General features: G+C 42.7%; 1 protein-coding gene across 1 annotated transcript in view; it reads left to right on the forward strand.

Moving 5' to 3' along the window:
• LOC108546709 (uncharacterized) overlaps positions 1–14432 on the forward strand; it is a 224262-nt gene that overhangs the window by 150774 nt on the left and 59056 nt on the right. The window contains exon 2 of the mRNA XM_017898932.1: positions 11105–11310. Coding sequence (XP_017754421.1) covers positions 11105–11310 — 206 coding nt within the window. The remainder of the gene's footprint in view (positions 1–11104; positions 11311–14432) is intronic.

Raw genomic sequence — 14432 nt, forward strand, 5'->3', positions numbered from 1 at the left:
GAGTAACGATAATTTCGATTTGACCGATTTTTCACTTGTCATTTGACACCTATTAGCGAAGAATCCTTCGGGTTAAGGCTCTTACAACTATACCTACTTCCAAGCCAGTGCACGTTCACCGGAACCGGGCCCCGCGTTTTGAAAGCGGCCCGGTTCCGAAAACTCACCAGACATTTTGCAAGACACTCTGTATAGTAGATTGAATATTCAGGTGTGTGTAGAAAATATAATGGCATAATCCAATATTCTATGGCAAGATTTTCTCTCACACCTTTGCATTGAAATATTTCGTTCAGCGTGTTCTAAGCGTTGACATCAAAGGTTGATGCAACTGCAACACGGGTGCGGAAGATATTAGGTGCTAAGGAAATCAGCCAATTAGAAAACACCAATTTTGATTAACTCTTTACAGAATGATGATACTGTGGGGGTCCTCCCTCTAGCGTCTTTGATGTCAGGCTGTCGCATGTATCCTAGTTAGAAGAAGAATTCATCAGTAAGGCTACCCCTAGTAGGTCCTGTCTTAGACTGGGATACTATTGGAAGGACGGAAAGTTACATAAATATTGTAAAGATCGGGTGGAACACGAATAATATAAAACTATTTATTAACCATAAAATATACAATGCAATATGCGGTGACGGTAAAGACTACGAATATAATCTATCTATTAATTAAGCTCTTATAACTACAACGACAAAATTATACCTAACAACACGTTTACACTTAGCAATACGAATACAATTAACCACAACTTTTCTCACAACTCTCTCTACGAACTCTAATATACTACACGTACTACGACAGACCACCCTCTCACCCTTGCATCCCTATTTAAAACCATACATTCTATCCTCTTTCATACCTATTCTCTTTTTCCAATCACACTTTCCCACGCTCTCCTCGCAATCTTACCATCAGCGGGTCACTTAGCCCAAACACTCAAACGCATTCCTAAAGCCACTCTTCACTTTCATCCGATACATTCATAAACACCCCGTACACACGATCCTAGCGCACGATCATTCATCCTTTCGCACGTACTCTAGATAACACGCTCATCCTGCAATACCGCAATATATATATATATAGGATTTGGAGGTTTTGCGAAGAAGTCGGAACCCACCTAGTGGTGAGGGTGAGAATGATAGTCGCTACAATACCATACTATTTACCGACACTATATCGGATTTAAACGTGTATTCTGGTCCGCAAAATTTTTGAACTGGCCCTGCAAAAGGTCACGCCGGCCCTGCCTAGTTCTCTCATACTTTCCATGCTCAGGAAAGCTAGAAGCTCCTAACCCACTGTTCCAACTTCGACACACCAGTCGAATTGACACAACGCTGCAATTAAACGACCGGAGAAAAAGACGCAGGAATGTGGTCGGAGGATTGCGAGTTCCTGCGGGTTACACAGGGAAGAAAGGATCAAGGAGACACGAGGGAGACGATAATTCTTCGGAGTGGAGTTATTGTTCCGTCGTGGCACGCGGAATTGGCAATATCGTTCGGCTCATATCCCGTTGGCTGGTGGAGCAAGCGGGCACCGGTTTCCCGCGGGAACGTTCATCCCTGAATAAGTCTATATCGAAACGGAGGAGCGCGAGTGTGCGTCTAACCGAATGCATGGGAACAGGGAGCGTAAAAACACACGGGTGTCGCGCTCGTTTCCCTTTAAAATCGATATTTAACGCGGGGCGTAGGGTCTTTTTAGCCCGGCACAATGGCCGGGAAGCCGATGGGGAATATCGGGCTGACGATTTTCGACGACCACGCGAACGTCGAATTATCCGGGAATTAAAAGCTGCTCGCGAAAGCACCGGCGAAATTTAAAGGCGGCTGCTCTTCTACCGGCCCTCGATTCGCGGGTTTTTCGCGTTAGGGGTACGCGCCATCCTACGGTTTCCGCTTTCGAGAACGCCCTCGAAAACGATCAATTTTATTCCCATTCAGCCCAACCGCTCGCTATTTATTTATTCGCCGCGAGGCGATTTGTCGTTCGAAATAATAGAGAAATATTTCACTTCCAGTCCCAATTTCCCTCCTACCCTTACCCGACACCAAGAATTATCGAGTTTTTCCCCAATTTTATGCAAATTTTTTAATAATCTCGAGATCGATCGCTGCCAATACTCCGCCATTAATTTTTAAATCGTTATTTAAACTGTTCTCGACTCCTCTGCAAATTTTTCGGATCCTTCGAATGTATTTATATTGGCTAGTATAAAGGAGTCTGTCAGAGGTGAAATTTATGCGGTACTATTGGAAAGGGTGTCTTCTTTGAGTTTTCCAAGTCGATTATTGAAATGGGATAATAAAAAGGGAATATTCCCGAATTATTCAAATTATTATTACGCAGGATCAAAGGATGCTCGACTTTTTCAAACTATCGGTAGATGACAGGATAACCACTGACTGGATAGTTTCCGCTTTAATCCGATACATTTCACCGTCTGATGCTTGCGTTTCTCATACTACGAGACAAATTCTGGGGTACGTTTCACCGCTAATCTAAACTGAATTATACAGCGTTTCGACTGGGTTATATTGTTTCGTCCGAATCTTCTTATCGACCGTATGAAGAATTTAGGCGAAGGCTTACGTCGTTCTAAGAACGTAAACTATTTTTGAAGGTTTAAATATAATTTAATTTGAATATATCTACAGCAATTTACAATATGTCTTAGCGATGTGCGTTCTACCGTGGTGTCGTTTGTGTTGTTTCGATGTTTGTAATGTCTGTCTTCTTGGTGTCGTGTATTTTTATATGTTCGTCTGTTGCTGTCATTGGCTGTCAAGATATCTAAGTGGTGGGTGTGTCTTTTTTCCTATTGGCGGCGTGTTCGTTGGAGGGATGTGCGGGAGGCTCGGAACTGGTAGGTGGAAGTGGACTTTTTTCCTATTGGCGGCGTGTTCGTTGAAGGGATGTGCGGGAGGCTCGGAACTGGTAGGTGGAAGTGGAAGTTTAAACAAATTGTTAATTTGTTTAGGTTTGGGAAATTTTAATTCTTTTATGGGGGTTGCTCGGAGGTCGAGGTGTCCGCGAATCGTGGGACGCTGGTTATAAACGAGTAAACCATCGTCCCTTCGATTCGGGTCCCTTGTTCTTGAGAGTGAGCCAAAATAATTTAAGAGAGACAGGAGAAGCTTAAAATATCGAGGATGAAAAAAATATTATTACGATATTCGAATACACGAGAAGTATATCACGTTCGTAGAAACACAATCATATCCCAGAAGTCGCAGAAAAATTCCAGAAAAATTCCAGAAAAATTCCAGAAATCCCAAGATCGAGGCAATCTAGGTACTCTCGTAAACCACGTAGTACACAGAGATCTCACCTGCCACAGTTGATCAAAAAATTCCGAGTATTTGTAACAACAGAATCGTACAAAGAAGTACAGGAAGCCATAGTCGCTCATCGTATGACAGTATATTGCCTAATTCGCAGTATACGACTCCATTTTCTTGCTATTCCTTAATCGCTGTCACTCGCTTCTAAACCAAAGAATTCCTGATACGTCAGTCACACGAGTTAGGTCATCACCTCACTGCAATGGTGATTAGTATCTCTTCCCATTTAGCAACCTCGCGAAAATATAAATGTCAATCGAAAGGAATAGGAATTTAAATTGCACCGAAATTCCCAAAATCGGCTATTCTATACATATCCAGTTATAAATAAATTATTTCCAAGAATAAATAAGCAATTTAAAAATCATCATTCTCTGAAACCTCGTTACATATTTACCTCTCGATCACTCCTCGAGTTCAGCGACCTCGAAGGATGATTCTAATCGCGTGTAGAGGATGGATCGATCACGAGGTATACTCAATTGCTATCAGTCCCATCGTCGCTCGCTGCAAGCTCCTTTCGCTTTCGAAGCGTGACCAAAGAGAAAGCCTGCCACGGTGCTCGTCGGTCGGATCCCATTTCGCGAATGCAATGAAAAGGAAAACAGGCTGCGCGAAATGGAACATCTGCTACTCCCCTGGATCGATGCTACGAAAAGATCGATTCCTCCCTGTGCTCCTTGCACGCCGACACTCGGCCGCGTCTGAGGACAAAGGAAGCGTGTTTTTCCAAGCTTCCCAGCCTCTTTCTCTCGAGAGGAGAGCGATGAAATTAGAAGGGTGGAGAGGAGAGAGCGAGGGGTGTGATACGTTCACGCGACTCGACGTCCCTTGCTCGGAGGGCGAATAACGCGGCGGACAAATGGCGGCCAAACAAGCCAAGTGTCTCGATAAAAGCACGGGGTGGGATGGAAATTCCGGGACAAGGGTTCCGGAGGGGCACGCGTGCCTGCTAGAACGCCTCTGACTGTGGGTATGTTATATTTGGGAAATAGTTCCACTTTGGGATCGAGTTTCGTTCGCGGCTACGGCGGGAATCGATGCAGAGGAATTTATTATTGTTCGACGGAAGACGGTAGAAATTGGAAAATAATTTTTCCCCACGGTCGCGGCGTACTCGCGTGTAGTTCCGCTTCGAAATTGAATTTCCTCCCGATCGCGGAGTAACGGAGAGCGCTCGCGATTAGGGAATTTCGCTCGACCCCGTGAGACGCGTTTCGGATCAATTCCATTCCTGGAATTATGTTTCGCGCGGACCTTGAAACGACCTTGAGATTGCAAGGACGGAAAGGAAATTGAACGAAACTGTCTTTGGAACATTCACGTTGATTTCGCGCGAATATGACGACGGTTTGATGGGAAATTTGCACTCTGTAGCGATTTCCGTAAATACCTTCATAGGAAGAGAGAATCGAGGAGGTTTCAGGTTCACCAAGTCCATGGTGAACACAGAAATTGTTATATATACGAATTCCTGACCTGTCAATAGTATTCTGTGTCTGAGATACGGCTATGTTCCATAAAAGTTGAGAGTCAAGACGAAAGGAGGAAGCCTCCACGCGTGAGGAGTTTTCAGCGAGGTGTCAATGAGAGACCTGCGATGAGTTAGTGACAGACTATAGAATAATTAGTGACAGACCTTCTACGAATGAGTGACCTTCGAGGAATTAATGACAGGCTATAGAATAGTTACTGAGAGATTTTCCAGGAATCAGTGAGAGACCTTCGAGGAGTTAGTGACAAACTATAGAATAGTAAGAGACCTTCCAGGAGTTAATGACAGACTTTAGAATAATTGACAAGAGACCTTCTAGGAGTGAGTGAGAGACCTTCGAGGAGTTGGTGACAGACTATAGAATAGTTAGTGAGGGACTCTTTAGAAGTGAGTGAGAGACCTTCGAGGAGTTGATGACAGACTATAGAATAGTGACAGACCTTCGAGGAGTTGGTGACAGATTATAGAATAGTGAGAGAGAGAGACCTTCCAGGAGTTGGTGACAGACTATAGAATAGTGGGAGACCTTTGAGGAGTTGGTGACAGATTATAGAATAGTGAGAGACCTTGGAAGAATTGGTGACAGACTAAAGAATAACGAGAGACCTTCGAGGAATTGGTGACAGACTATAGAATAGTGAGAGACCTTGTAGTAGTTGGTGACAGACTATAGAATAGTGAGAGACCTTGGAGGAATTGGTGACAGACTAAAGAATAGTGAGAGACCTTCGAGGAGTTGGTGACAGACTACAGAATAGTTAGTGAGGGACTCTTTAGAAGTGAGTGAGAGACCTTCGAGGAGTTGGTGACAGACTATAGAATAGTGACAGACCTTCGAGGAGTTGGTGACAGATTATAGAATAGTGAGAGACCTTGGAAGAATTGGTGACAGACTAAAGAATAGTGAGAGACCTTCGAGGAGTTGGTGACAGACTATAGAATAGTTAGTGAGAGACTCTTTAGAAGTGAGTGAGAGACCTTCGAAGAGTTGGTGACAGACTATGGAATAATGAGAGACCTTGTAGTAGTTGGTGACAGACTATAGAATAGTGAGAGACCTTGTAGTAGTTGGTGACAGACTATAGAATAGTGAGAGACCTTCGAGGAGTTGGTGACAGACTATAGAATAGTGGGAGACCTTTGAGGAGTTGGTGACAGATTATAGAATAGTGAGAGACCTTGTAGTAGTTGGTGACAGACTATAGAATAGTGAGAGACCTTGTAGTAGTTGGTGACAGACTATAGAATAGTGAGAGATCTTGGAAGAATTGGTGACAGACTAAAGAATAGTGAGAGACCTTCGAGGAGTTGGTGACAGACTACAGAATAGTTAGTGAGGGACTCTTTAGAAGTGAGTGAGAGACCTTCGAAGAGTTGGTGACAGACTATGGAATAATGAGAGACCTTGTAGTAGTTGGTGACAGACTATAGAATAGTGAGAGACCTTGTAGTAGTTGGTGACAGACTATAGAATAGTGAGAGACCTTCGAGGAGTTGGTGACAGACTATAGAATAGTGGGAGACCTTTGAGGAGTTGGTGACAGATTATAGAATAGTGAGAGACCTTGTAGTAGTTGGTGACAGACTATAGAATAGTGAGAGACCTTGTAGTAGTTGGTGACAGACTATAGAATAGTGAGAGATCTTGGAAGAATTGGTGACAGACTAAAGAATAGTGAGAGACCTTCGAGGAGTTGGTGACAGACTACAGAATAGTGAGAGACCTTCTAGTAGTTGGTGACAGACTACAGAATAGTTAGTAAGAGACCTTTTAGGTGTCAGTGAGTGACCTTCCACTAGTTAATGACAGACTATAAAACAGTTAGTCAGAGACCTCCTATGAGTCAGTGAGGGTCCTTTGAGGGCTTAAGGAACTTAGAGACCTTCGTGTGAAATAAACCTTCATTTCGAGACCAGACGTGTTGAGTTTTGACTCGTATTTCTTCCTGTCACTCTTACTACACCACTCACCCCTATAACATCCGGTGTCATAGACACCTGGTCCGCTAGATAGCCACCCTGACTAGTCCCAGTAGGCCCAGGACGAAACGCACAGTCCCCTCCTTCTCCTCCCTTCGCCCATAAATATCCTAGCGTTCTTCAACTCGAAAAGTACACCCTTATGACTTCGACGTTTTAAATTAACGACAGTTCCATGACCTGTACTCTTAAAAGAAGACGAATCGAAGAGGAAGAAATAGGCCCCTGTTAAGTTAGAGGAGCGAACGAGGTGGAATTGATGCAGGGATGAAGGAAGAAAATAAACGTTTATTAAGTAAAGAATATAATTGGAACGAGATTCTACGTTAGTTAAGTGTTCATTTAAAATACCGTGGTGCACGCTGGTAAAAATGGGAACCGGAGGACGGGAAAAGAAGCGAGTAAAAATAGGATGGCAAACGAGGGTAGGATAGAGCGAGGAAACTGTGGAACGTCAAGATTAGACGTTTTCCAAGCTAGGCGTAATACCCGAGGGTTGCTTACCCGTTTAAAGAGATACTTGGCGGTCTAAATGGACTTTGCTCGCGCGATTAGATTAGCGCTGGAAACGGGTCTTAATTGTCGTACGTTCTAACATTTCCTCCGGCTGGAATATCTAATTAGAACGATAAATAACCCCTTTCAAGAGCTTAAACGCGAGAAGAATAGCCACAGTGAGTTGCTCTTTAATCCCTCTCGCGATTGAAAAATCGTTCAACTTTAGACCTCGTTATCGAATCACTACAAATTTTTCAAAATCGATAAAAGATTCTTCTGTATACTCTCACAGTTGCTTAATGACTCCTAGCTTCCAAAACTTGCAATAAAGCTACATGCTGAGAATAAACTCAGCATCCTAGCGATGTGGGGATGATCCCTTCCCCTCCATTTTGCTTTTGTCACAGCGTGTCTTTTGTCTCCAGTTTCTCTGGAGACGACTGTGACCTGGTCCAAGTCAATCAGCTTAGTTCTGTCAGTGTAATCGTTAAATAAACATAGTCTTCCACCGATTGTGTGGACTCATGTCCTTTTCAATATAACCCCTCATCAAGAACAACTGAGTAAATACTTTTTTCGAAAAACATTCCCAAAATACGTAACTCTTTAGCGTTCTACACCAGCATCCTCCCCTAAATGCTGTCAAATTATTGACATCGAGCAATAAATGACGATTTTCCAGTTACTTATTAGTCCTGTCAACGATTTAGAAATGACTGCTTACGCGGTAGCTGTACTGTCATCACTATTACGATGTTTAACATCGAGTCGGTGAATCTGGTAACGAGAGGAACAATGCAGAGACGTTGCGAAAGTGGCGTTGCAACGGTAAAAATGGCAACTCGAGGGCCTCGAGAAGGCAGACCTGCGATAATGGAAAAGAAACAACGGGAGACATCGGAAAGTAAATGTCAAGAATTAGAGGAAGTAGCCCAAGGACAGTGGGGGGAAGATTCCGAGAATAAAGAAGCAGCAGGGGACCGGGGAGAATACCTAGGAGTAAGAATGAGAAGCAGCGCCGTGAAAGGAAAAAGAAGAACGAGGGGAGCGAACTTCTCGGAAGCGCGGAGACACGACGAGCAAACAGCAAGATGTCCGAACAAAAACGACCCTAGAATGCCCTCGAAAGTCCCAGGACTCTAACGCGTGTCACAAATCTGAAGATGTCCGCTGAGATGAAATTGAATTACAAAATGACCGTGGAAAGCGATGAGAAAGGGGACGAGTAGATTTTACGTGGGACAGGTCGTAGAAAGTGATGGGAGCCAGATGCGAGTGCGCGTCACCGGCTATTCGACACCCGGCGATGGCCATTACCGCGGAGAAAATGGTCGTTTTAGCCTCGTTTCGACTTCATACCTTGTCAAACTGCGGACCCAAGTGGTTCGGGAAAGGCTGGTTCTCGATTCAGCGCACGACTCGATGAGCTTGTGTCTCGGGATAGTGAAGTTTGCAAATGATCACTTCGCCTAGTGTCCTGTGCACACTGTCATCATCGTCACATCGCATCATCGTCAGATTTTTATTCACAGAGTAGTCGAATTTTATGGACGATGATATAAACCTATAATTAGCTCAAAGAAACGAGACACCATTGTTTTCACCAACGTCTTCCTGATCAGTCACGTGACTCGATGACAGGCATGATTAAAATAAATATAACGATGGCGACTATATCACGATGACGAATGTGATGAGGATGATACTAGCAGGATGAAGTATGTAGACGATTATGACGGTGATGACATCCTCTTGAAGAATTTCAATGCCATGATGACGACACTTCGACGGATATGATGAAGATACCATGTTTGTAATTATGATAACGATGGTGATACCATGACGAAGAATATAATAATAATAATTATGATCAAATGGCAATATAACAACGAAGATGACACCTTGTTGAGGAATTTTAATACCACGATGGTGACACTTTGATGAATATGATGAATATATCGTGATCGTAATTATGATAACGATGGTGATACCATGAGGAAGAATATAATAATGATAATCATGATCAATTGGCAATATTACGATGAAGATGACATCTTGTTGAGGAATTTTAATACCATAGTAATGACACTTCGACGGATACGATGAAGATGACATCCTGTTGAGGAGTGTCAATGCCACGATGACGACACTTCAACAGATATGATGAAAATGACATCTTGTTGAGGAATTTCAATACCACGATGTCGACACTTTAACAGATATGATGAAAATGACATCTTGCTGAGGAATTTCAATACCACGATGATGACACTTAGATGAATATAATGAAGATATCACGATCGTAATTATAATAACGACGGTGATACCATGACGAAGAATATAATAATAATAATAATGATAAAATGGCAATATTACGACGAAGATGACACCTAGTTGTGGAATTTTAATACCACGATGGTGACACTTCGACGAATATGATGAATATATCGTGATCGTAATTATGATAACGATGGTGATACCATGAGGAAGAATATAATGATGATAATTATGATCGAGAGGCAATATTATTATGAAGATGACACCTTGTTGAGAAAGTTTAGTACCATGATGATGACACTTCGACGAATACGATGAAGATACCATGATGGTAATTCTGATAACGATAGTAATGCCGTGACGAAGAATATAATAATGACAATTATGATCAATTGGCAATATTACGATGAAGATGACATCTTGTTGAGGAATTTTAATACCATAGTAATGACACTTCAACGGACACGATGAAGATGACATCCTGTTGAGGAGTGTCAATACAACGATGACGACACTTCAACAGATATGATGAAAATGACATCTTGCTGGGGAATTTCAATGCCATGATGATGACACTTCGACGAAAATAATGAAGATATCACGATCGTATTTATGATAACGATGGTGACACCATGACGAAGAATATAACGATGATAATTATGATTGAGAGGCGATATTACGACGAAGAGTATGATTACGATGATGATTATGACACCGCGCAGATGAATATGAATAATACAACGTCGAATATCGATATCACGATGATAAATATCATGGCGGAAGGCTGAAGGTGCACTTCAGCTTTCTAACCCTAAAAATATCCTGCATTGGTATACACAGAGAAAATATGAAAATCGAATGACAGCTCGCTAAGAAAATTCCGACAGCGCGGAATATAGGCTAATAACTCGAAGCTCTCCTAAAATTACGATTCCTTCGTTTAATACGGTAACGTGGCCTTGAATAGGTATAATACCCAGCGATAAAATACGCGTCATAAACTGCCGCGTTAAACCATGCCATACCGTATCCCTGTTAGTCAGCTAATTACAAAAACGTCGGAGGAACGACGTGCTTTTGTCGTTCCACGGTTTTTGTCCCAAGCTCTCAAGCATTTCGCTCCGTATCGCCAATTAAAACGACAAAACGTACGTGACACGGCGAATAGGGAAAGAGAGAAAGGGGGGAGAGGGGGTGAGAAAAGCGCACGCCAATACCGCGTGGGTTACCCCGTTGCGCTATTCTAATTGGTAACGCGATCCTGCAACCACTATTGATCTACGAAATCGATACCTGTCGATAGAATATCAAAATTTGTAAGTTTTCGCCGAGCGATATTCCACTGGATTTTTCTCGAATAACGTTCCGAAATGGGGATAAAAATTTCTCGATTCTTGGAACGAAAGCCACGGTGTTTCCGCGTAACAGATATTTCGTGTACACGCCGGAGGATTCGAAACGAGATTTGTAAAACCGTTTTGAATTATTCGTTTGCAGGTGTGACGGGACTGAAGGACCTGACAATGAACGTGCCAGCGATGGTGAGATCCGGCGACACGGTGACGCTCTCCTGCCATTACGATTTGGAAGGGCTGCCATTGTACAAGATACAATGGATGCTCGAGGAAGTGGAGTTCTATCGAAATGCACCAGATCAAGATCCACCGTACAAGACCTACGACGTCGATGGAGTACACGTGAATGTACGTATCTCTTTTCACTCTCCTCCTTTGTCTCTCCCTCCTTCGGTTTCGTACACCCCGAATACGTCTTGGTTAAAATTATTTAAATTCCTCGGAACGATGGGTGCGAACGACGAGTCGGACTCGTCGCCCCGATTCAGGGGTTCGGGACGAGGCTACCATCGATCCAGATACACCCTCGATATCTGACAGGAACTGTGTCAGCTGGGCCAGAGTGACTGTTGACTGCATGATACGTTTGTTTTCTGTCGAAACATCGATGGATGTCGTTATGAGACATTAGTTAGGAGAATAACTTCCTATATGGTGTATGTATACGACAGGCTGTGAAGAAAGACATATACATATGCTATATTCCTATATAGTAGTATATACTAGTAATACATTCCTATATTCTTATATAGTATATGTATATGACGGATAGAGAAGAAGTCAGAAGAAGGCAGGCAGTCAAGAAGATTCGTCAGGGGATTGAAACACGTGTGTAGGGGCTCATTTCTAGGTATATTATAAATAAATGTTATTATAACTGGACAAAAGTTAAGCAACTTCTACTGTAACTAGACCTCTGACGCAAGAGTATCACGCTGATCAGGTAAGGTTGCAAGTAACATGTACAATCACGAAGAGGAATCGGAAATTGAAACAGATAGAATGCAGCAGCAGACACGCAATATCCAAAAAATAGGGAAAAAAAAAATATTCTGTTACCAATCGACGAAATATAAATATTGGAAATAGAATTTGAAAACACAGAGAAATCTTCGATTTAAGTTCCAATATAGTTCTTCTTATTGAAGTAACTAGGCCTCTGACGTGAGGGTATCACGCTGGTCACATAAGGTTGCAAGTAACATGTACAATAACGAAGAAGAACCAAAAATCGAGACATGGACAGAACGCAGTACCCCTGAAAAATAGGGAAAATATAAAAATATTGTGTTACCAATCGACGAAATCTAAATATTAGAAATAAAATTTGAAAACGCAGAGAAATCTTCAATTTAAGTTCCAATATAGTTCTTCTTATTGAAGTAACTAGGCCTCTGACGCGAGGGTATCACGCTGGTCAGATAAGTTTCAAGTAACATATACAATCACGAAGAAGAACCAAAAATCGAGACATAGACAGAACGCAGTACCCCTGAAAAATAGGGAAAATATAAAAATATTGTGTTACCAATCGACGAAATTTAAATATTGGAAATAAAATTCGAAAACGCAGAGAAAGCTTCAATTTAACCCCCAACGGAGTCCCTGCTTCTGGAATAGATAAAGTAATCGTGACAGTGAGGCAGAATTATACCCGACGAGGTAATTGAGAAAGCAAGGTCACGGGAATAGAGACTGGGAGCATTAATTCGTCCGTATTGACTCGTATGAGCCAACGAAGGCGGAGATTAACAGCAGCGTGGATTCACGGGCAATATGTCTGTGCAAGAGGGTCGACACAGTTTCCCCCGTTAATGCGAAACGTTGTTAATTACGTCGGGAACAGTGTCTTCCGAAAACGCGGCTTGCTGTACCCGAATTCGCCGCTTAATGCGCGCAATTAAACTTCGGCTCTCTTAATGAGCACTTCAATAAAAGTTTATGACGGGAGATCTCATTAAGTTCGCTGGCCCGTTCGTTAGATTCCGCGTTTCGGTCCGCTCGAGGACCAACCGGAGAAGGAGGCTCGGTTGATTCAAACTTCCGTCTGTTTCGAGGTCTACCTGATACTTGCTCGCGATACAGATACGTACTCGAGGTTCGAAAAAGCTACAACCTTTTACGCAAACGTATTCCATGGTTCTCTGTTAGCATAACGCGAAGAGAGACCGACTTCGAATCCTCCACCGGGGTCTAGAACAGGAATTTTTAATAACAGATTCCTCGATGTTATTGAATATAAGGTGACCATCGTTCACGCACTCTTTACCACAAGGAATCCAGGATTATCTCGGTGAATCCTCCGATTCCCATGTATACAAATTCCTGATTTTCCAATAGTATTCCTGTCTGAGACAAGGGTCTGCTAGGTAGCCTCACTGACGAGTGAGCTACACTAGCAGGTCTCAAGATGAAATGCATCCCTTCCTTTGCATTTCGACCCCTCCAGCAGCTACCCCATCGAAGAGGCCACACCATCGCAACGAAGATATAAGCATCGATTTTAAGTGGACGAGGAGGACCTTCATAAATAAAAAAGAAAAGAAAAATTCGAATTTCTAAGATTGGTTTGTAGCACAATTAAATTAAATTGTGCCACAATTGAGTGTGGTAAGGACACAAAGGAACACAGATTGGAAACTTAAAAGGGTATTGCCTGGAAAAATATTTACTTCACACCGTGATGCACACTAAACACGTTAAATGCGACGCTAGTTTTACGTGCCGTTCCGTTCACGTCACAGTTAGCCGTCATACGGAACCTTCCGGGCCGTACGGACTAGCGAGGACTGAAGGGAAAGTCTAGCGCCGGTCTCTGGGGACCGTAGGGGCGTGGCGTGTAACGTGGTAACTGCTTGAGCGTCTACCGACGATTCGTCGCGCGTGGAGGCTCCGCCCATTCGGGGCCCTTCGCTCTCGTCTACGGAACGATCGAGAGCTTGCGCTAGCACTGAATTATCGAGATTTGTCGGAGGTCGATGAGGCCCATTGGACGATGACTATTGAGGCCCGTCTATCACCGACTGGACCTCGATAGGTTCGTTGGATATTTATTTACAGGTGAAAGAAAAGACAATTAGTATAGTACACTTTATACAAACTAGCTTCATATAAGTTTCAAATTATGCTCACGCTACCAGTTCCAGACTGATCGATCTCTCATCAATTGCGAATCATCACTTATTCGTTGCACTCCCATCTTTCATTATCGACCTAGGTTCAATTCCTATTTTAACTTAGCAAGTGAAATAACAGGATTTTGTTCTGACAAATCTTGCCTTCTTCATAATTCGTTACTCAGAAACGATCGACAACCAATAGAACCAGTGGTCATACTAAAGTAAGTACTTCAGCAATTAAGTGCCAGGATCAAAATAGAATGACTGCTATCCTACAAAAGCGATATCACACGATATATACAAAAATTGCGAGGCAACAACGTTTACCATTAAAAAGGAATGTTGGAACAG

This window comes from Eufriesea mexicana, unplaced genomic scaffold, assembly GCF_001483705.2.
Source record: "Eufriesea mexicana isolate 0111107269 unplaced genomic scaffold, ASM148370v2 scaffold759, whole genome shotgun sequence".
Classification (NCBI taxonomy): Eukaryota; Metazoa; Arthropoda; class Insecta; order Hymenoptera; family Apidae; genus Eufriesea; species Eufriesea mexicana.